Consider the following 27,695-nt stretch of genomic DNA (forward strand, 5'->3'; position numbering starts at 1 on the left):
TCTATATTGTAATCAGAACCATAAAGGCAAAATAAACCAGTTTTCATTATATGTATTACATGTAAGTGAATGGATATTTTGCATGTTAATGAATTGTAGTAAATGAATTGCCAGGGAAGCTTTGTCCTGTTTTTCTTAGTGTTTTAAATAATTGGCAGTTCATCTTCACTTGAAAATAGATGCTAGGCACATAGCGAGAGCTCAGTAAATATAGGTAAAGGGAAGGAGGACGACACAAACTCCTTTTAAAAATCAGTTGCTACATGCAATTCTTAATTCTGTTTTGCTATGAATAATTTTCTGACTTTTTGAATGCATGGTGGCACTTTGGATTACATTAATATACTTGACTGAATTTGTATTTGCATGTGGCTGTCATAGTTACCAGTGAATATAGAGGTCTGATTAAATGGGGTACTAAATTCTTTTGGTTTTTCAGTATAACTCAATAAATGCACATTCTGATTACAGACTGCTAGATCTGGTTGTTGAGCCTGTCCCCCAGCCTTCTCAGTGTTCGGAGCTTATTCAGCAATGCTCCGTGAAATCTCCTTTGTACCTAGTGTCCCGTTCACTGTCCTCAAGTTCACAATTAAAAGGATCACCTCAGGCTGTCTCCAGGACTTCAGAATTACATTTGCTTGAAACTCCTCTTGTAGTTAAGGTTAGTATTTATGCATCTAGCATTCACAATGAAACTGGATTGCTCTTATTTTTCAAGTAGCAAGGAGAAAAATAAGCAATTTATAACTGATACTTTTGGGGAGTGCTGGGAAATGCTTTAAGCATCTTTTTATATTTTCACATCTTCTAAAAACAGAGCTGATTAAATTTATCCCTTCCTGCTTAAAGTTAACAATTACATTTATTTTCTTAAATGTAATATAAGGTTCTGTGTGGTTATTGCAAATTTGCCTTTGTCATTTGTAATACTTTCAGGTTCTTGAGTTTGTTTTTATTTTTACATAAGCTCCATTTCTGATATCATTATGCTGTTATTTCTTCTATCAAATGCTATTTAGTTCTTCGGTTTATTTGTATTTATTTAAATTCTTTGACTCCTTTGACAAAACTGTTACTCCTTCCTACTTTGGTATCCCTCTTTAAATTGCCTTTTCCCATCTCATAAGTTATTAGCTGAGAAATCACAGCACTCAACTTGTGATATCTGCTAGTGGTGGTCTTTTTAAACCTTTCCATTTTAAAAGTTTTTTTTTTTTAACATACTATCTTCCTAGCCCCTTGACTAATGTTCTGGATTGAAACCCAGAAGCTTTCTTTCTCCCTCACCCCTCCCCGTTGTCCCTTGGTTCTCTGTTTGGATATCAAGCATTTATAGCGAAGCTAGGGAATCCTTATTTTTCAAGTTGAATAAAAGATACCTCAATTAATGCTCTTCCTAAAATAGTTATTAAGTTGAAAAGAAGATTAGGTTTCAATAAGTTAATATTCAGTATAGTATTTTTCTTCATTTGTCAAAAAAAAAAATCCACTTTGTATCCTCTGCAGCTAGGTTCAAATGAAATGAAATTGGAGTAATTTTATACTTGCTGCCAGAATAGTCTAGAAAAAAGAATTGTTATGATCTTGTAACATGTCTAACAGAATTTATTATAATCTAATGGGATTCAGTAATTTGTTTACTAGACCTTTAGAGGCTAAGTGAAGGAATTATCTCTACTAAATAAATTTACATGCTAATTTCAGATTATTTGTATTCATTATACTAAATCTTCAGAGGATTCTGATACATAATTTGGTTATTATTGGATTTGTGTGATGAAATTTTTTTTTCTGAAACATACTACAGTCTTACTGTAGTTTTCTGTAATAGATTTGTATAATTCTATAATGTTAAGTAATTTATCTTACTAATTGGCACTTTATTTTTTAGTTGAATTTAGGTTGGAAATAATGCTTTTAGAAAAATTATGGATGCAGTTTTATGTTTCGTAGACTTACATATAAAAAGCTCTGGAAGAATTTTGTATTTTCTTTGCAGAAATCCGGAATAAATATTTCTGTTGATACGTTAATGGAGATGAGAATATAACCACTATTGTGACTCAGTTGACCCAGTCTGTTTTTATATAACCACTTTTCATGGTGTAATTCCATTTGCTCTTTACCATAGAAAGCTAAAAGTTTGGCCATGTCAGTTACTACTTCTGGATTTTCTGAGTTCACTCCTCAGTCCATCCTGAGGTCTGCTCTTCGATCAACACCTTTAGCATCTCCCTCTCCATCACCTGGAAGGTCTCCTCAACGACTTAAAGAAACTAGAATTTCATTTGTGGAAGAAGATGTCAACCCAAAATGGATTCCTGGAGTAAGTTTGATAATAATTGGGAGAAAAGACATTTTTTAATAAGAATATATTAGCTCTGACAAGTAAAAAGTTACATAAATCAATTTTTTAAATACCACAATAGATTTTCGTATATAACCTTGTAGCTAGTAATGAAATCAGGAAAGGTTAGTTCTGAAAGAAACACTGGGGCCATTGGCTAAACCAAACACGTCATCTTACAGATAAATAGGGCTCAGAAGCACCAAGTTGGCTGTAGTCAACTAGATATATGGTGGTAGAATTGGGACTAGTTTTTAGTCCTTCCTAGTTTTTAGTCCTTCTTTTATGTTTGTTTTTACCTTATACTGTGTTGTTTCTAGCTGGTTGTATATTTAGGAGGGTGTGTCTTTAGATCCACTGTAGATTAATAGGAACCTTTCAGTGACTATTGGTCATCTAGCCTGTTCTGTGTTTTAGTCTTCTGAAAATACTGGTATATTACCAATTAGGGAAACATTAGCCACCATTAACTTTTATGTACCAGAAGAGAATGGATTTAGAATAAATGAATTTTTATTAAGGAGAAAGTTTGGATAAAAACAGCAAAGAAAGCGTGGGTATGACTGGGATGGGGGTAGCTTAGGACTAGACTTAACTGTGATATTTATTAATTTTTTTGTTTTCAAAATCTTACTTTACAGGCTGCAGATGATAGCAAATTAGAAGTATTTACTACGCCTAAAAAATGTACAGTTCCAGCAGAAACTGAATGGCTGAAGAGCAAAGATAGGACCACATCTTTTTTCCTGAACAGCCCTGAAAAGGAGCATCAAGAAATGGATGTGGGGTCACAAAGTTTAGAGAAACTGGATGTGAGCAAAGGAAACAGCAGTGTTTCAATCACATCCGATGAGACTACCTTAGAGTATCAGGATGCCCCATCACCGGAAGACCTTGAAGAGACTGTTTTCAGAGTCTGTAAGCCCAAAAGCTCTTCCACTGCACTAACTACTAATGTAACTGAACAAACTGAAAAGGATGGAGATAAAGATGCATTTGCGTCAGAAGTAACTCCTTCAGACCTGCAGAAACAAATGGGTAAGAACTCATTTCTGAATACTCCAAATTGTTATTAATGTCCCTCAATAAAGTTTATAATAGAATTTTTTCCACCATAAGAAAAGCATCATAGCCAGGCACTGTGACTAATGCTAGTAATCTCAGCACTTTGGGAGGCTGAGGTTGGAGGATTGCTTGAGCCCAGGAGTTCAGCACCAGCCTGTTCAACATAGCGAGGCCCTGTCTTTACAAAATAAAAATTTAAAAATTAGCCAGGCATGGTGGGAGTGTTCAGAAGTTTGAAACCTCAGTGAGCTGTGATTGCACCACTATACTTTAGCCTGCATGACAGAGCAAGACCCTGTCTCAAAAAGAAAGCGTCAGAGTTAAATATTATATGCTCACAGTGTTCTAGTTCCTAGACATAATGCACAGATCTTACTCTTTCGGCTTAAAAAGTGTGGCTTACCTTGCTTCATGAGTAGGTATGAGATTTCAGAGGAGAACTTAGGTGTTACATTTTTTATTTGGCCATGAAATTTAGAAAAGAATAATAGTATTTAAGGAAGGAAATGTAAGATGCCATTGTCTGACTTGAAAGTCCTTCCAGTAGTTATAAGAAATAACTTTACAGAACAAATTATTACAATTTTTATGTATTTATTTTTTGGAGACAGAGTCTCACTCTGTTGCCCAGGCTGGAGTGTAGTGGCGTGATCTGCAACCTCCCCTCCCCCGCAACTGGGTTCAAGCGATTCTCCTGCCTCAGCCTCCTGAGTAGCTGGGACTACAGTCACCCACCACCACACCCGGCTAATTTTTGTATTTTTAGTAGAGACGGGGTTTCACCATGTTGGCCAGGCTGGTCTTGAACTCCTGACCTTGTGATCCAGCTTCCTTGACCTCCCAGAGTGCTGGGATTATAGGTGTGAGCCACCGCGCCCTGCCAAATCGCAATTTTAAACTTATCCAGCAGTCTTACGTTTCTAGAATTCTATTCTACTCTCCGTCCTCACCTCCAAAATAATCACTGGATAATGAAAATAAATGTTCAGGCTGGGTACAGTGGTTCACGCCTGTAATACCAGCACTTTGGGAGCCCAGAAGTTCAAGACCGGCCTAGACAACAGAGGGAGACCCCATCTCTACAAAAATTTTAAAAAATTAGCTGGTCATGGTGGCCTGCACCTGTAGTCCCAGTTACTCGGGAGACCCCATCTCTACAAAAATTTTAAAAAATTAGCTGGGCATGGTAGCCTGCACCTGTAGTCCCAGTTACTCTGGACACTGAGAGGGGAGGATTGCTTGGACGCAGGAGGTTGAGGTTGAGGATGCAGTGAGCTGTGATTGCGCCATTGTACTCCAGCCCAGGCAACAGAATGAGACCCTGTCTCAAAAAGAAAAAAAAACTAGTTCAGTGGCTCATGAATTTATTATCTTCATATTCTTCTACCTATCAAAAAATGTTTTGAGTTCCTAATGTATGTATTCCTGTTAGCTCCTGTGTTTTTTCTGGGTGTTGAAGATCAAACAGGGAGTCAGGTAGAAATGGCACCTGCTCCCTTGTCACATAGAGTATGGTGGACTATATTGACAAACCCTTATAATCCAGTTTGGTTAACAAGAGGGCCAGGGGAACCCTAGTTAGGGGGAAAGACTTGACCTAGAATTGGTGGATCAGAAAACAGCCTATTTATATGTTTCTTACCCTACACACAGTTTTAACAAGGTTATTTAAAGGTAACTCCTAACTCTAAAGCTGTAAAACCACATACTTACATAAAAATCTGCATCTTAAGCAGTTTAAGATGAGAGTCCACTGAAGTTTGGACTATGACATCTTTACTTAGTAAGCATGGGCATTATTAATTGCTCTAAGAACTTTAGCGCCATGCCATAAATAGCATATGTCTAGAAGTTTACACTGCCTTATTTATATGAGGCAGAGTCTTGCTCTGTCACCCAGGCTGGAGTACAGTGGGGCTATTTCAGCTCACTGCAACCTCCGCCTCCCGGGTTTCAAATAATTCTTTTGCCTCAGCCTCCCAAGCAGCTGGATTACAGGCATGCGCCACTGCTCCTGGCCTACATTGCTCTTTAGATGTGCCTTGTTCTACTAACATGTTTAAATGGTAGCTATTAAAAGAATGTTCATAGCATTATCTTCACTGATTATTCTTACAATATGAGGCAGTCTCAAATAGAAATCTGTATTTTTTTTTGAGACGGAGTTTCGCTCTTGTTGCCCAAGCTTGAGTACAATGGTGCGATCTCGGCTCACCACAACCTCTGCTTCCCAGGTTCAAGTGATTCTCCTGCCTCAGCCTCCTGAGTAGCTGGGCTTACAGGCATGCGCACCCACACCTGACCAATTTTTGTATTAGTAGAGGTGGGTTTCACCACGTTGGTCAGGCTGGTCTCGAACTCCTGACCTCATGATCTGCCTGCCTCAGCCTCCCAAAGTGCTGGGATTACAGGCCTGAGCCACCGCGCCCGGCCAGAAATCTGTTTTGTTTTTGTGGTAGGTGGAGTTTCATAAAACACAAACTCTAGAGTGAAGCAAGCTAGTTTTGAATCCTAGCTCAGCTACTTACTGAGTACACTTCATGAGCTGGGATAGGCAGTATAACCTTAGGCTTCAGTTTTCTTACCTACTTTCTTGGATGTTGAGGATTAAGTGAGTTAATATATGTAAAACAGTTGCATTAGTGCCTGTTCAGCAAAAAGTAAAAAGCGAGAGGTTAAGGGGGGGGCTTTTGAGCTAGGTTCAGAGAATTCAAAGAAGAAAGTGTTGGCCGGACGCGGTGGCTCACGCCTGTAATCCCAGCACTTTGGGAGGCCCAGGCGGGCGGATCACGAGGTCAGGAGATCGAAACCATCCTGGCTAACACGGTGAAACCCCATCTCTACTAAAAATAAAAAAACTAGCAGGGCATGGTGGCAGGTGCCTGTAGTCCCAGCTACTCGGGAGGCTGCGGCAGGAGAATGGCGTGAACCCGGGAGGCGGAGCTTGCAGTGAGCCAAGATAGCTCCACTGCACTCCAGCCTGGGCAACAGAGCGAGGCTCCGTCTCAAAAAAAAAAAAAAGAAAGTGTTAGCAGTCTGATAATACAGCAGCAAACCTAAAAGAACAAAAAAGCAGACCCAACAACTTTTTAAAAAGCAATAATGCAAGACTATCAGTAATCACTAAATATTTAGCATAAATAATATTCTTATTTGTATGACTTATAGGCCATTTAGAAGATGCAGAAACAAAGGATCTCTTAGTTGCAGCAGAGGCATTTTCAGAATTGAATCACTTAAGCCCTGTTCAAGGAATTGAAGCTTCTCTTTGTGCACCATCAGTCTATGAAGGGTAAGTTGATGGAGAAAAATTCAAATACTTTTTAAAAGAAATTTAATGAAATCGTGAACCAGAAATAAAATATTCTGTGCATGTTAGATCTCACTTAGATCTTTAACGTCTCCATTTTGGTAATGGGTTTTTTGTTGTTGTTGTTGAGACGGAGTCTCGCTCTGTTGCCCAGGCTGGAGTGAGTGGCGCGATCTCAGCTGACTGCAAGCTCCGCCTCCTGGGTTCACGCCATTCTCCTGCCTCAGCCTCCGGATTAGCTGGGACTACAGGCACCCACCACCATGCCCGGCTAATTTTTTTTTTTTTTGTATTTTTTAGTAGAAACGGGATTTCATGTGTTAGCCAGGATGGTCGCAATATCCTGACCTCATGATCCGCCCGCCTCAGCCTCCCGAAGTGCTGGGATTACGGGCGAGAGCCACCGCGCCCGGCCTAATGTTGGCTGTTTTAAAAGAAATTTAGTTGTACAGTTGTATGTTATTTAGTAGTTACTATGAAATTTTGCAGTGCTGGCTGCTAGACATTTCGGAAATATACAGAGACATGATAAATTGAGGCAGAACTCTGGTGATTCTGTTTTTGTTGAAGACCAAAATTTCACTCACAGCTGTGCATACCTCTGTGCCCTCTGCTTTCCTGTGGTTTCAGGATGATCAGGCACAGGACTCTTCATAGGTAGACCAAAGTAGAACACAGGGGAGATGACAGACAGTTTTATTTCCTTCCATATGGTCAATACGTGACTCTTAAGTTTCTGTGTTTTCTTTGTTTTTTGGTTTTTGTTTGAGACGGAGTCTCGCTCTGTCACCCAGGCTGGAGTGCAGTGGTGGAATCTCAGCTCACTGCAAGCTCCGCCTCCTGGGTTTACGCCATTCTCCTGCCTCAGCCTCCCGAGTAGCTGGGACTACACGCGCCCGCCACCTCGCCCGGCTAGTTTTTTTTGTATTTTTTAATAGAGACGGGGTTTCACCGTGTTAGCCAGGATGGTCTCGATCTCCTGACCTTGTGATCCGCCCGTCTCGGCCTCCCAAAGTGCTGGGATTACAGGCGTGAGCCACCGCGCCCGGCCTAAGTTTGTGTTTTTTGAGGACTAGTTGAAACATTATATTCTCAAATAATTTTCATTGAGACTTTACTAGGTGACTTATTCAAAGTGTGGTCAAGCAGATTGTTGGGAGTGTCAGCTTATGTTCTGCAACAAGATAAACAGCTTGCCTTGGAATAGAAATCAGCGCACTGCTTCCTTTACGGAAAGTCAGCTGGACTGATGAGTATGATTAGTGAAGCAGTTGATTCGCTTTCTGGCAAGAGCTCCTTGTCTCATTGCCAGCCTGACACCGACTGCGCGTCAGCACTCTGAACACCGACCGCGCGTCAGCACTCTGAACACCGACCGCGCGTCAGCACTCTGAACACCGACCGCGCGTCAGCACTCTGAACACCGACCGCGCGTCAGCACTCTGAACACCGACCGCGCGTCAGCACTCTGAACACCGACCGCGCGTCAGCACTCTGAACTGACACCGACCGCGCGTCAGCACTCTGAACTGACACCGACCGCGCGTCAGCACTCTGAACTGACACCGACCGCGCGTCAGCACTCTGAACTGACACCGACCGCGCGTCAGCACTCTGAACTGACACCGACCGCGCGTCAGCACTCTGAACTGACACCGACCGCGCGTCAGCACTCTGAACTGACACCGACCGCGCGTCAGCACTCTGAACTGACACCGACCGCGCGTCAGCACTCTGAACTGACACCGGCCGCGCGTCAGCACTCTGAACTGACACCGGCCGCGCGTCAGCACTCTGAACTGACACCGGCCGCGCGTCAGCACTCTGAACTGACACCGGCCGCGCGTCAGCACTCTGAACTGACACCGGCCGCGCGTCAGCACTCTGAACTGACACCGGCCGCGCGTCAGCACTCTGAACTGACACCGGCCGCGCGTCAGCACTCTGAACTGACACCGGCCGCGCGTCAGCACTCTGAACTGACACCGGCCGCGCGTCAGCACTCTGAACTGACACCGGCCGCGCGTCAGCACTCTGAACTGACACCGGCCGCGCGTCAGCACTCTGAACTGACACCGGCCGCGCGTCAGCACTCTGAACTGACACCGGCCGCGCGTCAGCACTCTGAACTGACACCGGCCGCGCGTCAGCACTCTGAACTGACACCGGCCGCGCGTCAGCACTCTGAACTGACACCGGCCGCGCGTCAGCACTCTGAACTGACACCGGCCGCGCGTCAGCACTCTGAACTGACACCGGCCGCGCGTCAGCACTCTGAACTGACACCGGCCGCGCGTCAGCACTCTGAACTGACACCGGCCGCGCGTCAGCACTCTGAACTGACACCGGCCGCGCGTCAGCACTCTGAACTGACACCGGCCGCGCGTCAGCACTCTGAACTGACACCGGCCGCGCGTCAGCACTCTGAACTGACACCGGCCGCGCGTCAGCACTCTGAACTGACACCGGCCGCGCGTCAGCACTCTGAACTGACACCGGCCGCGCGTCAGCACTCTGAACTGACACCGGCCGCGCGTCAGCACTCTGAACTGACACCGGCCGCGCGTCAGCACTCTGAACTGACACCGGCCGCGCGTCAGCACTCTGAACTGACACCGGCCGCGCGTCAGCACTCTGAACTGACACCGGCCGCGCGTCAGCACTCTGAACTGACACCGGCCGCGCGTCAGCACTCTGAACTGACACCGGCCGCGCGTCAGCACTCTGAACTGACACCGGCCGCGCGTCAGCACTCTGAACTGACACCGGCCGCGCGTCAGCACTCTGAACTGACACCGGCCGCGCGTCAGCACTCTGAACTGACACCGGCCGCGCGTCAGCACTCTGAACTGACACCGGCCGCGCGTCAGCACTCTGAACTGACACCGGCCGCGCGTCAGCACTCTGAACTGACACCGGCCGCGCGTCAGCACTCTGAACACCGACCGCGCGTCAGCACTCTGAACACCGACCGCGCGTCAGCACTCTGAACTGACACCGGCCGCGCGTCAGCACTCTGAACTGACACCGGCCGCGCGTCAGCACTCTGAACAGCACGTCGTAGAGGATGCAAAAAAGGGGCGGCTTCAGTTATCGAGTGGGAGGAAGGGGGTGACTTCGAAAAATTAACCGGCACGAAGCATAACTCACAACGTTATAAATGGTTCATTACTTTATAAACAACGAACGGGACTTATGAGACCGCCTGTACGATTCAGTGTCATGATAGTTACCCCTCGTACCCTGAACTAAATCACATGCTTTACGCCTGAAAAGAGAAATGTAGGTTAGCTGGAATCTTTGCCAGGCCTGCATGGAAAAAGTAGGAGAAGCCAATATGAAAGGATTATCCAAATTATGTTTTTGTTGTAATGTTTTTTGAATTTTAATGAAAACTAGTGTTATTTATTGCAATGGCTTTGATGGATAATTGCAACAATTGCAAAGCAAAGAGCAGTCACGGCCGGGCGCGGTGGCTCACGCCTGTAATCCCAGCACTTTGGGAGGCCGAGACGGGCGGATCACGAGGTCAGGAAATCGAGACCATCCTGGCTAACACGGTGAAACCCCGTCTCTACTAAAAATACAAAAAACTAGCCGGGCGCGGTGGCGGCGCCTGTAGTCCCAGCTACTCGGGAGGCTGAGGCAGGAGAATGGCGGGAACCCGGGAGGCGGAGCTTGCAGTGAGCCGAGATCCGGCCACTGCACTCCAGCCTGGGTGACAGAGCGAGACTCCGTCTCAAAAAAAAAAAAAAACAGTCACATGAGAAGGAATCACATGAGAATTATCAGTGAGAACCCAGGTGTGTATTCACTATCTTGGCTAACTAGTTCCTTTTAAAATGTAAGCTTATTTGATATTTTGTGGTGATGTATCACTGTTACTTTACCTTTTTCTTGAATTTACTTTAAAATACTATTTGTCCTAATTTTTAAAATTAGCATGCTTTAATTGGGTTTTGAGAAAGGTCAGATTAGAATATTAAAGGAACACTGTCATCATATTCCAGGATTTATTTTCATCATATGGATTAATACAGGTTTCATTGGTCTCTTATTCTGAGTCATTTATCATAGTCTTTCCAGGTAGCATTAAAATATTGCCTTGCCTCTACTGAGTTCATAAAAAATATTCCATAATATTTGACAGACTTATTTGAAGACTGTGGCCACAGATTATTAAAAATTGGCTTAAATATAATGTATACTGACAGGCATTTTAAAATCATTTCATTTCTACTTTAAGGCCATGCCATTGTTGCCAGAAACATTAGAAAATGGGAAAACAAGTACAGCATTGTTTCTGAATTCACTTTTAAATTTTCTATGATTGTTCAGAATGAGCTTGAGTTGTAATGAATTCTCTGAACCTCAGTTTACATCACCAAAATGACAGGCTGGGCAGTGGGACTAAAGCGGGTTAAAGCAGATGGGATCTTCTTACACACTAAGGTATGTATTTCTTTTTCTAAAGGAAAATGTTCACCCAGAAGTCCAAGCTACCAGTGTTGGATGAAGGATTAACATCTGTTGAAACCTACACCTCTGCAATTAGAGCAAATGACAATAAATGTATGTATTATTTTGACTTTAGGATTATTCCATTTTTGTGTTTTGAGTGAAGAGTTTTCTATTCTTAGAACAAAATAATCTATTCTGTTGTTCAGATTTTTTCTTCCTCAGTTATTCCTCTCTCTGGTCAGCTTTCCTGGCATAGAAGTATTCTAAGATGTATAAGCTGTCAGACAGTGGGTTGCTTGTAAGGCATTCTGTGGCTCTAATATTGAAAGTCTTAGAATGATTTTTGTGGACATATTTTCCACAAAAAATATGAAAAAAGAACAAAATAAATTACTAGTCCACAGCCAAATGCATCCCTGCTGTTTGATCTTCTTGGACTCAGAAGAGTTTTTATTTTGTGTTTGTGATAACTTAAGGCCACGGTTGACTTTTCATTATTAGAAAATAGTCACAAATGACTGAATATGCTCCAGGAAAATTAACAAATATATGGAATTTTTTTTTTTTTTTAAACCCAGTGAACATTTTTGTGAAGGCCTATTCTCAGGCTCTACAGAGATGAGGAAGATAGGTTTTTAAGGAGCTTGCAGTTGGATTCAGGGGAAGCAGACACCTTGAATGTCTGTGCCCAGAATTGGTCTGATCATCTTGTATCTATTACCATTTAGTCCTCACAGCACTATACTGTGACATAGTTGTTACCTGACTCAGGAGCCCACGCTCTCAACTGTTACGGCTTTGTTCCTGGTACATTATGCATGGGGCTTAGGGAACGCTTCAGCAGGCTTGGTTTTGTCCCATGATTAAGGTAATACATGATTACAGAGTAATCCAGAGAGAATTGTCTAACATGTAAAGTAAAAAGCCCATCACCCATTTTAGGGGTCCATAATTAACTAAAGTGTCTTTCCTGAATTTCTGTTTTCTGTGCACATTTCCCCCGATATGTTGAAAGAGGAGACACGATGGTGCCTAAAGAGTGCAGGCGCCTGAACCCGAATGTTTGGGTTCCTAACCCAGTTCTGCACTCAGGGGCTTATACCTCTATTTTTTTGTTGGTAAAATTTTAAAAGTTTTAAATGGGAGTATTATTAATACCCATTTCATAGAGTTGTCAGGATTAAGCCACTTGCATGTAAAGTGTTTTGTGTAGCGCTTGGTACCTGAAGTTTAGTGAATGTTAGCTGTTAGAAATAATCATCAGTACATTTATTATTTAAGACATTTTTCTGTCAGGAATATAAATTAATCCTGTTGTTTTTAACAGCTCTAACAGTGTTCTGTAGTGAAGATGTTACGTGCTTATTTCTGAACATTTGGGCCAGTCACCATTTTGGGGTTCATTTTGCTGTTTCTGCAGTAAATATTCTTGTGTCTTTGCACATTACATTCTGTATCAGTGTTTCTTTTGGGTAGATTCCTAACCATGGACTTGTTGGGTCCAGAAGTGTGTACAGATTTTTTATTTTTATTTTTATTTTTTTGAGACGAGTCTCGCTCTGTCACCCAGGCTGGAGTGCAGTGGCGCGATCTCGGCTCACTGCAAGCTCCGCCTCCCGGGTTCCCGCTATTCTTCTGCCTCAGCCTCCCGAGTAGCTGGGACTACAGGTGCCCACCACCACACCGGGCTAATTTTTTTGTATTTTTAGTGGAGACGGGGTTTCACCATGTTTGCCAGGATGGTCTCGATCTCCTGACCTCGTGATCCACCTGCCTCGGCCTCCCAAAGTGCTGGGATTACAGGCGTGACCCACCACGCCTGGCCAGATTTTTAATATTTTATTGTTGTATCCAATAGTTTGTATACTACTTTTATGTATTTGATGAGAAGCCCGTAAAGTGGTTTTTTTCATCGTTGTCTTTTTGCCAAACAGGAAAACATTTTTCATTTTATTCACATGATAGGGATAACAGCCCCATTTTCCATTGAAAGTGTAGAAATATTTTTTCCTAGTTCATCTTTTATTTTTGTGCTTTATTGATTTGTTGTTGTTGTTAAGCACTAAAGGATTTTTAATTGTTATTTTCCCCCCTTGTAGTATTTTGTGTCATTCATAAACTTTACACCCAAATATTAATATCACCTATGATTGTTAATGACATATTAAACTTTAGCAAAGAGGAAGACGAAAGAAGGAATTTAAGTGAGCCCAAAAATTATTTTTTTTAAGTAGTAGAGTGTATTTGTACCCATTTGAATGCTTTCTGCCAAAAGAGATTCATTCTTTTTCCTAGTCATATCAAAGCCCAGATTGCATGTCTCTCATGTAATTCTATAATTACTCTACAGGGATAACTGGTTGTCTGGTAGTCACCTGGTAAATACAGTTTTCAGATTAATAAGGAACAAGCACCTGAACTTCCTCGAAGCAGTTGGTCATCATATTAAACGTTTCCTGATATCATTTATCAGTTACCAGTTTTAACTGTGAAATTTTTCTGTTTTATCTCTGTGGAAAGGTGTGTACTGTTTAAGAAGTTGCAGACTTTCTGTCATTGTGATAGTTTATTAATACACTATTCAAGTGCAGTGTAGCCTTTTCCTTTCTATTTGCTTCCTTAATTGTGTGTAGATTTATCAGTTTAAATGTAAAAATTCACCCATTTTTCTTTCAGCTGTGGCTGGTATCCTTGGTGATAGTGGAAACTCTTCGCTCACTGTCTCTGAAGGTCCTATTATCTCTGAGCGCAGGCTTAACCAGGAAGTAGTGTTGAACTTAAAAGAAGATGATGAAGTAGAAGTTGATGTACTAAAAGAAAGTGTTAACTTACCAGAAGAAAAGCTTCCAATTTCTGACAGCCCTCCTGATACTCAAGAAATTCATGTAAAAAAATTAATTTTTTACTTCTTTGTCAGTCTTTCAGTTTTGGTTTAGTTGTTTCAAGACAGTAGTTCAAACCTAACACGTTCATTTATTTGACTGCTATGTAAAAACTTATTTATAAAAATCTGGGTTCAAAAAATAAGTGTGTAAGTATTTTGTGGAATATAAAAACACGTCCTTTAAGAAATTGGCCTTCAAGGTGGGTGCTGTGGCAGTTGCCTATAGTCCCAGCTACTTGGGAGTTTGAGGAGGGAGGATCCTTGAGCCCAAGAGTTTGAGACCAGCCTGGGCAACATAACAAAATCCTGTCTCGGGGGGGAAAAAAAAAAAAAAGAAAGTGGTTTTCATGAAAGCCAAAAGGAAGTGTTAAGCCATGGTTTTATCAATTTAATTTTGCTGATCTGGTTCAAATGAAAGGTCTTTTTAGTCGTAAGATCATATATTTGAAAATACATGGATACAGTTAAACAGGATTTCCCCCTACCCCAGGCATCCTTGTGGGAGAATGATAGTCAGCTGGTTGGTACTGAACATCCGTACACTCGGAAAAGGACTTTTTGCTACTTAATATGACTTAGAGTTTTTAGAAAAAATTATGCCAAATCTTTTATTACCAGCAGACAACTTTTATATAATAAATTTTGAGATAAAAAACCAACTCTTCTAATTATTTATAGAAATTTGATTGTTTAGAATCTGGGAAGTTTCTTAACTCATAAAAATGTCATAGTTATCCATACTCATCTTAATGAGTATTCCCACTGCCATATAGATGAGTAAAGTTCCAATTCCTTTAGTTGGGAAGCTGATAAAAATTGTGGGGATGGTGTTAAAGCTGATAAAAATTGTGGGGATGGTGTTAAGTGGGAATCCTCATTTCTAGGTTATTTCCAATCTGTCATCTCACTGAATGTTTGGGGAGTGGGAAAATGTCATTGTCTAGGTGGGTGGTAATGTTCGACCTTCTTGGTCAGGAGATCTCTCTGTTACTTTCTGCCTCCTCCTTTTTCTCCCCTTCCCTTACCAAAAGGTAAATGCAAGGACCATTCCTTCTTCCACCAAACCCTTGCAGGAGAGGTACTGAACTTGAAAGCCTTAGGAATTTCATGGTTTATGCAGCCCCAGCAAAGGGAAGAGGATTGAGTCTAGCCCAAGGGAGCTTATGTAGGTGAATTGTTCTTCAACCTTATGGGGATCATGCTGTTTAGAAAAGTGTGGATAGTTAGGTAATTTGGGGAATATCATTAAAACGCAGTTTGGGGGTTGTTTTCTCCGGCTAACGTTTTTTCTTGGGTGAGAACAGAATAAGTTCTTAAATGTTCTCAGAACTGTTAGCATCGTAATTTTCAAGCTTTTGTTGACTGTCTTTTTAGCCAGGGAAATGTGGAATTTCTAGTTAAATTTCAGTCATAATCTCAAAATCTTTCTCTCTAGTTATTTTGACTGAGAGTCTGATTGCTTAAAGGGATAATTTTGTAAAGTAAACCCATAAGTATATGCCATATTAAATATAATTTATGTTTTAAAAGGCACACAGCCAAGGGTCATCAAAAGCCTGTATGCTTCAAGTTAAAACATGTATTACAATTCTTTAACCAGTCTCTTATCTTTAATTCATTTAGGTGATTGAACAGGAAAAGCTTGAAGCTCAAGATTCAGGAGAAGAGGCTAGGAATCTTTCATTTAATGAGTTATATCCCTCTGGAACACTTAAGCTTCAGTACAATTTTGATACTATTGACCAGCAGTTTTGTGACTTAGCTGATAATAAGGACACTGCAGAGTGTGACATTGCTGAAGTAGATGGGGAACTTTTTGTGGCTCAAAGTAACTTTACCTTGATATTGGAAGGTGAAGAAGGAGAAGTGGAGCCAGGCGATTTTGCATCATCTGATGTGTTACCTAAAGCAGCTAACACAGCAACTGAAGAAAAACTTGTATGCAGTGGGGAAAATGATAATCATGGACAAGTTGCAGATTTGCCATCTGCCATAACTAGTGACCAAAAGTCCCAAAAAGTAGAGACTTTACCATATGTGCCTGAACCTATTAAAGTAGCAATTGCAGAAAATTTACTAGATGTAATTAAAGACACAAGAAGTAAAGAAATTACTTCAGATACAATGGAACAGTCCATTCATGAAACGATACCTTTAGTGAGCCAAAACATAATGTGTCCCACTAAGTTAGTCAAATCTGCATGTAAGACTGCTCAGGAAACAAGCACAGTAACTCTGAATGTCAGCCAGGTTGACGTGGTTTCCTCCAAAACTCATACGAGAGGACAACGTATCCAAAACGTGAATGTCAAATCAACACAACAGGAAGCATCAGCAGATGTTGCTACTCCTAAGATGCCAGGGCAGTCAGTTAGGAAGAAAACTAGGAAGCCACAAGAAATTTCTGAAGCTTCTGAAAACACCTATTCTGATGTCAAAGGAATATCTGAGAACCAGCAAATATCTCAAAATCCTATTACGCCTAGGAGAGGAAGGAGAAAGAAAGAAGTTAATCAGGACATACTAGAAAATACCAGTTCTGGGGAACAAGAATTACAGATCACTACAGGTAGGGAATCAAAAAGATTAAAATCATCTCAGCTGTTGGAACCAGCAGTTGAAGAAACTATTAAAAAAGAAGTTACGGTTTCATCTGTTACAAAAAGGACTCCTAGAAGAATTAAAAGATCTGTAGAAAGTCAGGAAAGTGTTGAAATTATAAATGATCTAAAAGTTAGTAACGTAACAAGTCCTAGCCGAATGATCAGAAAATTAAGAAGTGCTAATTTAGATGCTTCTGAAAATACAGGAAATAAGCCAGATGATAAATCCAGCGATGAGCAGCTGCCTATTAAACGTATTAGACGGGTCAGAGGGAGAGAAGTTAGTCCATCAGATGTGAGGGAAGACTCCAACCTTGACTCATCTCAGTTGAGTCTTCAAGCAGAATTGGATATGTCTGCCATACCTAGAAAACGTGGTAGACCAAGAAAAATCCATCCATCTGAAGATGTAGGATCTAAGGCTGTTAAGGAAGAGGGAAGCCCCAAGAAGAAAGAAGCTCCCAGCATTAAAAGGAGATCTACAAGAAGTACCGCAGCTAAAAGTGAAAATACTGATGTTGGAAAACCAGCTTCAGGAAAATCCATTTTAGTGCCAAATAAGGAACTTTCGATGGTGATGAGCTCTAAGAAAAAACTTACAAAAAAGACTGAAAATCAAAGCCAAAAAGGTTCATTACAGTCAGTATCAGAAGAACGCTCAGATGAAATGACACATAAAGAAACAAATGACCGAGAAGAAAGACTGCTTGCCACAGCTTCCTTCACTAAATCATCCCGCAGCACCAGGACTCGGTCTAGCAAGGCCATCTTGTTGCCGGATCTTTCTGAACCAAACAGTGAGCCTTTATTTTCTCCAGTGTCAGAAGTTCCAAGGAAAGCAAAAGGTACTTTTCTTTCTCTGCAAAACAGTTTTTCATCTCACTCACTCTTCAGCTTAAAATTGGGTTAATTATTTGTCCTAAGAATGGTTTTATAGGGAATTTTTCCCCTTCCCCCTCAAACCAAAATTGATCTTTTAGTAGTAAAGTTTAAAGGTTTCATGTTTCAAAGTTTGAGTTCAGTTATTCAGTATGGTTAACATGACTTCAGTCCTGTAACTCAAGTAACATAGATTTGTTTTTTAGAATAGTATAATTTCTCTTCTGTGACTTTTATAAAAAAGTGACTTTTAATTTTAGTTTCTTCCAACATAGAGTCAGTATTTTTAATCTCCCAAGTACTGCTGCATTTGGCTCACACCCCACTGATATCCACAACCTGAAATTGTTTTGAAGGGAAACACTAGTAGCTTTTTATTAAGATACATAAATTATTTCAATCCATATTCACTGATGCCCACAAACTGGTGCATCTGCATGCCCTCATCTTCAGTGAGGCCATCCTTCATTGTCACTGGTGAGCTGAGGACTGTGGTTGGTTGGTCAGACCTTCTCAACAGGGGTGACCTCTCTCCCCAGAGGGAGCACGTACATGTGTTAAGTATACAAACAGATACACAATAGATCTGCAGTGATAAAATGTCCATGGGGGTGCTTTAAAACATGTCTAAAAAGCTAAGACACTGGTGTGACTGAAGAGATCCCATTAGAGTAACTCTCTGTAAAAGTGTTAATGGTTAGGTAAACAAAATACAGGGTTTGTGTTTTTTGTTTTGTTTTTTTGTTTTGAGGTAGAGTCTCGCTTTGTTGCCCAGGCTGGAGCGCAGTGGCATGATCTCAGCTTGCTGCAACCTCTGCTTCCTGGGTTCCAGCGATTCTCCTACCTCAGCCTGCCTAGTAGCTGGGATTACAGACCTGGCTAATTTTTTCTGTTTGTGGAGACAAACAGAAAAAATTTCTGTTTCTGTTTCTGCACCCGGCCATGTAGTTGATTGTTTAAGTTACAGTTTAATGTTTGAATTTCAGCAAAGCAGCTCAGGACCTTATAAATAAAGTAGATGACTTGGCCGGGTGCGGTGGCTCACGCCTGTAATCCCAGCACTTTGGGAGGCTGAGGCGGGTGGATCACGAGGTCAGGAGATCAAGACCATCCTGGCTAACATGGTAAAACCCTGTCTCTACTAAAAATATACAAAAAATTAGCCGGGCGTGGTGGCGGGCGCCTGTAGTCCCAGCTACTTGGGAGGCTGAGGCAGGAGAATGGTGTGAACCTGGGAGGCAGAGCTTGCAGTGAGCCGAGATTGTGCCACTGCACTCCAGCCGGGGTGACAGAGTGAGACACTGTCTCAAAAAATAAAAATAAAAAAGTAGATGACTTGTTGTACTTGATATAGTTTGAGCCCAGGAAAATGCCTCTCCCCATAACAATTGATCATTTGTCCTAAAAATGATTTGTGGCTATAGGGGATCCTCTTCTCCCCTCCTCACTCAGAAAATTTTTAATTCGATTTTGGTAGTATAACTTAATTTCTTCATGGTGTTAGAAAAGTGTGCATGGTTATACCTGTGTTTTGCATGAAGGAGAATGAAATGACAGAATGTGTGATATTTTAGTTACCTTTTAAAGTTCATTTTATTAAGATGTTATTAAAAAGTTAAAAAGAAAAAAAAGTTAAAATGAAAATCATTTGATTGGCAGGAAGTCGTTAACATATAACTTATACACTCCTCAGGACTTGGATAAATGTAGTAAACACCAACAGTGAGAGCTATTTTGTTAGAGCCTAGCAAACATCTCAGTAATTCTGATTTTTGTCATCTTTACATATTTTTCATTTCTGTACCTACTAATTTTAACTGTTTTCTGTTAAACTAAAAATACATGGCAGCAACATGGCAAAAAAAAAAAAAATCTCTACAAAAAGTACAAAAATTAGCCAGACGTGGTGGCATGGGCTTATGGTCCCAGCTACTTGGGAGGCTGAGGCAGGAGAATCACTTGAGCCTGAGAGTTTGAGGCTGCAGTGAGCCATGATCGTGTGCCACTGCACTCCAGCCTGGGCAACAGAGCAAGACCATGTCTCAAAACAAAAACAATACATGCCTACTTAGCAAAAACTAGAAAACAGAAGTAGATAATCCAGCCATCGAAAGAATCGCTATTCACATTTTCCTGTATCTCGTTCCAGATACGTATGTGTGGTTGGTTTTAAAAACCTACAGTTTATGTACATGCATACATTCTGCTTCTTTCTCCCTACTTATTTCGTGATCATTTTCAGTTCCTTTTTTTGTTGTTGTTGAGATGGAGTTTTGCTGTTGTTACCCAGGCTGGAGTGCAATGGCACGATCTTGGCTCACTGCAACCTCTGCCTCCTGGGTTCAAACAATTCTCCTGCCCCAGCCTCCCCAGTAGCTGGGATTACAGGTGCCTGCCACCATGCCCAGGTCATTTTTTTGTGTTTTTAGTAGAGATAGGGTTTCGCCATGTTGGCCATGCTAGTCTCAAACTCCTGACCTCAGATAATTCACCCACCTTGGCCTCCTAAAGTGCTGGGATTACAGGCATGAGCCACTCTGCCCAGCCTCCAGTTAATCTTAAATATTCTTCAAAATCCAACCAGCCTGGGCAACTTGGTGGGAACCCATCTCTACAAAAGAAAAATTTTTAATGATTTGGGCATGGTGGCTGGCACCTGTAGTCCCAGCTACTTGGGAGGCTGAGGTGTGAGGATGGCTTGAGCCCGGGAGGTTGAGGTTGCAGCGAGCCATCACACCACTGTGGTCCAGCCCAGGTGACAGACTGAGATCCTGTCACCTCCCCCCGCACCCCCCCCCCAAAAAAAAAATATATGTTTCAAAATCTTAAACGTAATTTTTTTTTTCATATTGGCATTTCATCTCACAAATATGCCACAGATTGTTTAAACCCTCTTCTGTTGGGTATCTGAATTACTTTCAGATTTTTTAATATTAGAAATAGGCACCTTCTAGAATGAGATGATGGGATTGGAGGAGATAAGAAACTTGGGATTGAGATCTCCTATTTCTGCCAGTTACTAGCTGGGTAGAAAATCATATAACCTTTCTGTGGCTTGTTTCCTCATCCTAGAATGAATGTGGTAGTGCGTACCTTACAGGGGTTCTTACGAGTACTCACTACTTTAGCAAAGCAATGACCACTCTGGGACATAGCTTCCTATCTTCCTCTGCCCTTTATACTGTTACCATACCTTGTCCCTTGTGCCTATTTATATTCTAAACTTCGTTTTACATAGGGATGGAGGTGCAGAGAAGACTGGGTGTAGGTCTACTATATGATTGGAAGGCTAGAGGTGGTCCTTTATTTTATTGAAACATAGTGAAGAAATTATCATAGAATTTTGTGTTTTACTAAATGAATATGAAACTTCACATTTCATACAGCAAATATTAAGAAGGGCTTGCTGTATACCTAAGGCCATGCTAGATACATGACGTTCATATATCATTTGATTCCCACTGCAACCCAGTGAAGTATAGGTACTTTTACTTCCTTCTATCCTCATTGAGGAACTTGAAGTTCATTGAGACTGAGCGTTCACATCACCCAGGGAATAAGCTGTGTTGTCCTGGAGCTACTAGTGCTGCTACTGGCTGGTAAGAGCCAATTGTTAAATATCCAAGAACTTGTAACCCAGCCATGGTTTGCACTGGCCACAGGAGGCACATTTATACCTTAGAAATCAGCACATGCTGTACATCAGCGCTCTCTGAATTCTCAGAGTCATTTACTCGCACACAGTTGGGTTTGGACCTAGGTCTTTTGAACTCCTTAATCCTCAAAACACAGATGGGTAAAGAATTGACACACACTCAAAGTCTCATCTGTGCTATAATAGAAGCATATGGAAAAAATGGTGGAGGCTATTTTTGCATGTGATAGTATATTTTTGTATTTCTTTATATATTCCTTTGAAATGGAGTAGGAAAGCTTGGTGAAGATTATGAAAAGTGAAAGAAATTGTCTTTTCAGGTAGTCTAAAAGAGAGTTGTAGAATGTATAATTTTCGTTATAAAAATGTAGTATTTTTGTTCATCTGTTTCTTGAAACCAAAAGAGAGACCACCAGTAGACCGTTGCCATTTCTGCCATTTACAAACTGGGAGCAGAGATTATTTCTGATATCAACTCTGTTATTTCTTTTTTTAAGAATCATATGCTTATATATACCTACTGTGTACCCACAAAAAATTTTTTTTAAAGAATCATATACTTTAAAAGCAGAATTTGATATCTGATAGAACTCTTGACTGTCCCAGTAGCTGAGATAACATTGAACTATAATTTTATTTCAAGGGTTTATAAATGAAATGGGATTTATATAACAAATGCGAACATGTGTAGGCACTTACCACTACCATGCCACACATTGTTCTACTTCTTTCATCCTCGGAACAATTTTGAGATCGATGCAATTATTAACCTTATTTTATAGAAACTGATGCACAGACAGCTTTAAGTTACTTGAAGGTGGGATTTACTCCGTCAGACTGATTAAACTGAACTGTGCTCCTCTGTAATTACATTGATGATTGCTTTTAATATGGGGGCCCTGTAGTTAAAAAAAAAAAAAAAAGGTCTGTGTGGTAAATGTTTTTAATTCCTTATTTTAAACCAATTGTTGTTTAAACCATTTTTATTTATCTATGGAATATCCTCCTGTTAGCTTTTAACTCTGTTACCCAGGCTGGAGTGCAGTGGCACAGTCGTGGCTCACTGTAGCCTCAACTTCCCAGACTCAAGCCTCCCAAGTAGCTGACCCCACAGGCGTGCACCACCACATGGGCTGATCTTTTTAGAACTTTTTTAGAGACAGGGCTCTCACTTCGTTGATCAGGCTGGTCTTGAACTCCTGGCCTTAAGCTGTCCTCCTGCCTCAGCCTCCCAAAGTGCTGGAATTACAGTGGTGAGCCACTGCACCTGGCACTTTCTCCTTTTGTGGACATGAACTTTTCTGTTTGACTGGAACAAGTAGTTCAAAATGAACTGGCTAGAGTTTCTCTTTTTTGATAATAAAAAACCTACTTTGTAAATAACGTGTCTGGAATAGCAGTAGTTACGGCACAGACTAGCTCAGGTTACATATAGGATTAATGCTTTCCCTCCCCAGAATGCTTGAGGAGCAGTAAGGATTAAAAGAAATAGACTAAACAAACAGTTCTGTACCTGCTTTCATGGCCTGTCTTTATATTGTAGCCCTTTTTAGTTTGAAGCATTAAATCGTCCCACACATTTGGCTTACCCAAATGATGCTGGGATTTTTCCTGTCATTTCTCTGCTAACATGGATAATTAGGTTACAATACTAATGGTTTCCAGGTTTGGGGATGTTTGCATCTTTCTAAAGTACATCATTTGTTCCAGGTTTTTATTGTAGTTATATATTTGCACACATATATAAAGATACAAATACAGTTTTTTCAACTTTTTTTAGCTAAAAAAATAGAGGTTCCTGCACAGTTGAAAGAATTAGTTTCGGATTTATCTTCTCAGTTTGTCATCTCACCTCCTACTTTGAGGAGCAGACAAAAAAACACATCCAATAAGAACAAGCTTGAAGATGAACTGGTAAGAAATGCATGATTTTATTTGTGTTTGTTAAAACGTACTTTTTTTTTTTTTTTTTTTAATGTTTTGTTTTAATTTTATTTAAATTTTAATGATTTTAAATTTTGTTTAAGTAAATGTCTTAAAGATAACAGTCATGTGTACTAAAAGCCAAAAATGGTCTTGTCTGCCCCTTTGGAGACCCTCCTTACCTTTAAGACACATTTGTGGTATGTTACCAATGATATTTTACTGGCAGTTCTAGTTTAAATTACCTGTTTGTGGAAAGGTTTTTAAATTCTAGTGTCCATCAGAATTACCTGGGTGTTTTTTAAAGAAATAGTTGAGGGGTTGAGTGCAAGTCCCTTATGTTTATAAATGTTAATTCATAAGCATTGATTGAATTGTCTGCCATGAGTCTGTTACTCTGTAAATTACACAAAATAATTCAGGCAAATTCCTTGTCTGTCAAGCACCTGCAGTTCAACTGAGATACACAGTTTCATTGAGATGAAAACAATTATTTCAAATCATTTATACTGAAATACTTTATAGACCAGGGTTAGAGGAGACAGGCATTCCTCCTGACAGAGTAAATGGCAGAGGCAAAGGCTCAGAGCATGGCAGTAGCAGGCAGATGAGGAGTGTTCATTGTGAATAGCCATGTGTATATTGCAGGTAGTTTCTATGAAAGATGAAATGTGGGTAGGAGAGAATAGTCTCTGGTTGTCTACTTAGAAACCGAGAGCCTGGATATGGACAAAGGGAGTGGGTACAGAAGGCAGTAGACAGTGGAAACATTCAAAAATAAAACTGATCATAACTTGGAGATGAGTTGAATTGTAGGAATAAAGAACAGGCCTACATGACTAAGATTTCTACTAAAAAGCATCAGAAAAGGAGTCAGTTTTGCACTGGCAAGTTTGAATTCATCAGCAGTGTTTGGCTATAGTATTCCTTGTCTCAGTATAGAAGTTTTAAAATTAGTTTCGTGTTTAGTACTTAACTTTTTAAAATGTTTAACCCATAGAAAGATGATGCACAATCAGTAGAAACTGTGGGAAAGCCAAAAGCGAAGCGAATCAGGACATCAAAAACAAAACAAGCAAGCAAGTATGACCTTCTGTTCTGTTCTTGATTGATTGATTGATTGAGACAGTCTCGCTCTGTCGCCAAGGCTGGAGTGCAGTGGTGTGATTTTGGCTCGCTGCAACCTCTGCCTCCCAGGTTCAGGGGATTCTCTTGCCTCAGCCTCCCAAGTGGCTGGGACTACAGGTGCTGCTGAAGGTGGATTTCTTTATTTCTTTTTATATATATATATATATATATTTTTTTTTTTTTTTTTTTTTTTTTTTTTTTGAGACGGAGTCTCGCTCTGTCACCCAGGCGGGAGTGCAGTGGCCGGATCTCAGCTCACTGCAAGCTCCGCCTCCCGGGTTCACGCCATTCTCCTGCCCCAGCCTCCCGAGTAGCTGGGACTACAGACGCCCGCCACCTCGTCCAACTAGTTTTTTGTATTTTTTAGTAGAGACTGGGTTTCACCGTGTTAGCCAGGATGGTCTCGATCTCCTGCCCTCGTGATCCGCCCGCCTCGGCCTCCCAAAGTGCTGGGATTACAGGCGTGAGCCACCGCGCCCGGCCGATTTCTTTATATATTAATAGCATGAAAGCCCAGTCCTTTTAAAAGGAGCATGGGAGGAATAAAAATAAAATAATAAAAGGAGGATGGTAGGGTGGGGGCAGTTTAGTTCCCAGTGGATCTTTCTGGTTTTTGCAGAAAAACAAAGTAGGGGAGGGAAGTGTGATGGTTTACCTCTTTGTTAGGAAAATTACTAAAAAATAATGATACATTTTAAAATCCTGCAATTATTTTACAAAAAGCAATAAAACTGCATCCATGGGAAAATTACTCCATTTCAGATATATTTGTTACACAGAATCTTGTTTATGCTGTGCTTAGTAGGCAGGGTTGAATTTAATAAAAGTACAAGTTGATGCATTTTATTTAAAAACTGATTTAATAACACTATGACTAATATCGCTATTTACATATATATATACTGGCGTATCTATTCGAGAAGCTCTTGTGTGTGAAATTCTGTGGATCTTTGCTAATTGCTGGTGTTTGATCGTTCACAGTTCTGATGGGCCTGCGGGGCTCTCATCCCCTGGGCTGACTACTGGTACTCGGCCCATCCTTGTAATCCAGCAGTATTTTTTCATACATTTGAAACATTTAGAGGAAAATTCAATAATTGAATAATTGTTTGTAAATATTCTAATCGAAAAGGAAAAATTCCCCTTAATGAAACCTTAACTCTGCTTCTGATTAGCTTATATGACTTAAAGCTTCACTTCAGTTCTCTTGAAACCATTACATCTTTTATAAAATGAAAGCACTAAGCAGTCCCTAAGGTTTCTCTCAACATGTTGGGAAGCCAGTTTTATTTTATAGCGTAATGTGTTTATTCTTACTTGATCATATCTTTTTTTTTTTTCCAGAAACACAGAAAAAGAAAGTGCTTGGTCACCTCCTCCCATAGAAATTCGGCTGATTTCCCCCTTGGCTAGCCCAGTTGACAGAGTCAAGAGCAAACCAAGAAAAACTACAGAAGTGACAGGAACAGGTCGTGGAAGGAGCAGAAAGAAACTATCTTCGTATCCAAAGCAAATTTTACGCAGAAAAATGCTGTAATTTCTTGGGAAGTTTTTAATGTACACCTATTTGTAAAGTCATCAGAATAGTGTGGATTATTAAATATCTAGTTTGGAAGAAAATAATTTATATAAATTATTGTAAATTTTTATGTAAACAGAAGGTCTTCAATAAGTAAGTAACTCCATATGGAGTGATTGTTTCAGTCCAGGCAATTTTTCTATTTTATATTAAGACTTCATACATTTATATAATATGTAAATATGGCTTCTTAATGGAATGTTAAATAAAATGTATACTTCACAGTTGTTTGTGTCTGTTGGTTTTTGAAAGGGAGGGGTATCTGTTTGGATAGTTTTATATGCTCATTGGTCTCATTTTCTCTATAATGAAAATATTAGACCAGTCTTAAAATGGGGATGATTGAACTATTGATATTTCTTTTTACAGTTACTATTTTATAATTTATGCACTTTGATTCTGTGATTCAGATTTCTAATCATAAAATTTTTTTTTTTTTTTTTTTTTTTGCTTTTGGCTGTTACTATGTTAAAATTGAATTATGGGCATGTAATTTTGCCATCTTTGTAGTTTCACAAATTTTGTGTAATCTACCTCAAATGAATAATCCAAGTATTGGTTAACTATATGTTGGCATCTCTTATTCAGCAAGCTTACAGACTCTTCAAAGTCTTAGTCAAAGACTAATCCAGGTTAGATTGACCGGTTCACTGCTCACTTGCAACCTTATCAAAGGGTTTCAAAGGGAAAGTAAAATAAACCTGTTTATGGATATGGAGTGCATCTTGTATGTGCCTAATATTGATAGGATGAGATGTCTGAACAAATTTTTATAATATTGCTGTGAAGGAGCTTGCTACCGAACCACAGAAATCCCTTAATATTCAGGTTTTAAAACTGGCAAATTCTCACAGAACCTCAGGCACAGATTATTAAGGTTGGGAGAGAGTGAGTAGATGTAGAAAAGGAAAGAAGCAGCACACGCCCTGTTCTCTACAGTACAACTGTGCAATTACGCAATGATACTTCGTGTAGGCTCTAACATTCATCAATAAGTGTTGTAAAATAATTTATAACAGGCAATTGATAGTGTGTAATGAATGGACTATTAATAATTGATCGCCTAGAAACGAACTGCTTTTGTGGGCTAAGCTTTTAATGTTTTAATGTGAAGCATAAGCAGTGTGCTCTCTGCATTTATTTTTCTACCAAATAATATGGATAATGAGAAACTGATGAAAATGCCTACGCCAAGTATGGACAGTGTGAAAGTAGCAGTGCGAGTGCGGCCTTTTAGTCAGGTTAGTGATGGATGTTACGCTGCCTTGTTGAAAACTTCACTGACTTTGATTTTACTACTTTTTTAATGATAGTTATCAAACTTGTATTTAAGCTGCTTGTCATTTATGGAATATTGAACTTATTTAAATGAACTTGTTGAATTAATTTAAAGATCTAAACATTATTCAGCAAACAGTTTTACTCCTTTGCGCAAGTAGCACAATAAATATGGATGAGATGTTTGTCAAGTTAATGCTTTTTTAAACCAACGCAATTTGGTGAATATAGATGTGTGATACCTGTTTTTAATAAATGTACTTTTTCCCCCTCTGTGAATGTAGATCATAAGCAAACAAATTGCCTGTTCTAAATGAACTTTATATATTTTAAATGAATGTATGTACTTATGTATAAATGTCTTTATATAGCTTGAATAAAAACACTGCTCATTAAAATGTGTTGCTACAGCATTTTAGGATAGCACATGAATGATATTCTCGGACCTTGTAGCAACTATGTATCTGATGATAACAGCACTGGTTAAACTAAGGTATTTAGTATCATAGTGAGGTAAACAATAGACTCAGATCAGGTATAGTTAATTCTGCCTGGATAGATATTGAAGGCTTCCTACATG

General features: G+C 40.3%; 1 protein-coding gene across 5 annotated transcripts in view; it reads left to right on the top strand.

The window, feature by feature from the left end:
• Positions 1-26,064, top strand: part of LOC105474713 (AT-hook containing transcription factor 1) — a 100,319-nt gene extending 74,255 nt beyond the window's left edge. For all 5 annotated transcript variants that reach the window (XM_011729540.3, XM_011729538.2, XM_011729534.3 and 2 more), the window contains 10 exons: positions 472-664; positions 2,135-2,329; positions 2,992-3,388; positions 6,584-6,707; positions 11,200-11,297; positions 13,863-14,071; positions 15,694-17,518; positions 22,988-23,121; positions 24,131-24,213; positions 25,603-26,064. In XM_011729540.3, coding sequence (XP_011727842.2) covers positions 472-664; positions 2,135-2,329; positions 2,992-3,388; positions 6,584-6,707; positions 11,200-11,297; positions 13,863-14,071; positions 15,694-17,518; positions 22,988-23,121; positions 24,131-24,213; positions 25,603-25,795 — 3,451 coding nt within the window. In that variant the 3' untranslated portion in view covers positions 25,796-26,064. The remainder of the gene's footprint in view (positions 1-471; positions 665-2,134; positions 2,330-2,991; positions 3,389-6,583; positions 6,708-11,199; positions 11,298-13,862; positions 14,072-15,693; positions 17,519-22,987; positions 23,122-24,130; positions 24,214-25,602) is intronic.
• The last annotated feature ends 1,631 nt before the right edge of the window (positions 26,065-27,695 follow it).

Source organism: Macaca nemestrina, chromosome 1, assembly GCF_043159975.1.
Source record: "Macaca nemestrina isolate mMacNem1 chromosome 1, mMacNem.hap1, whole genome shotgun sequence".
NCBI lineage: Eukaryota > Metazoa > Chordata > Mammalia > Primates > Cercopithecidae > Macaca > Macaca nemestrina.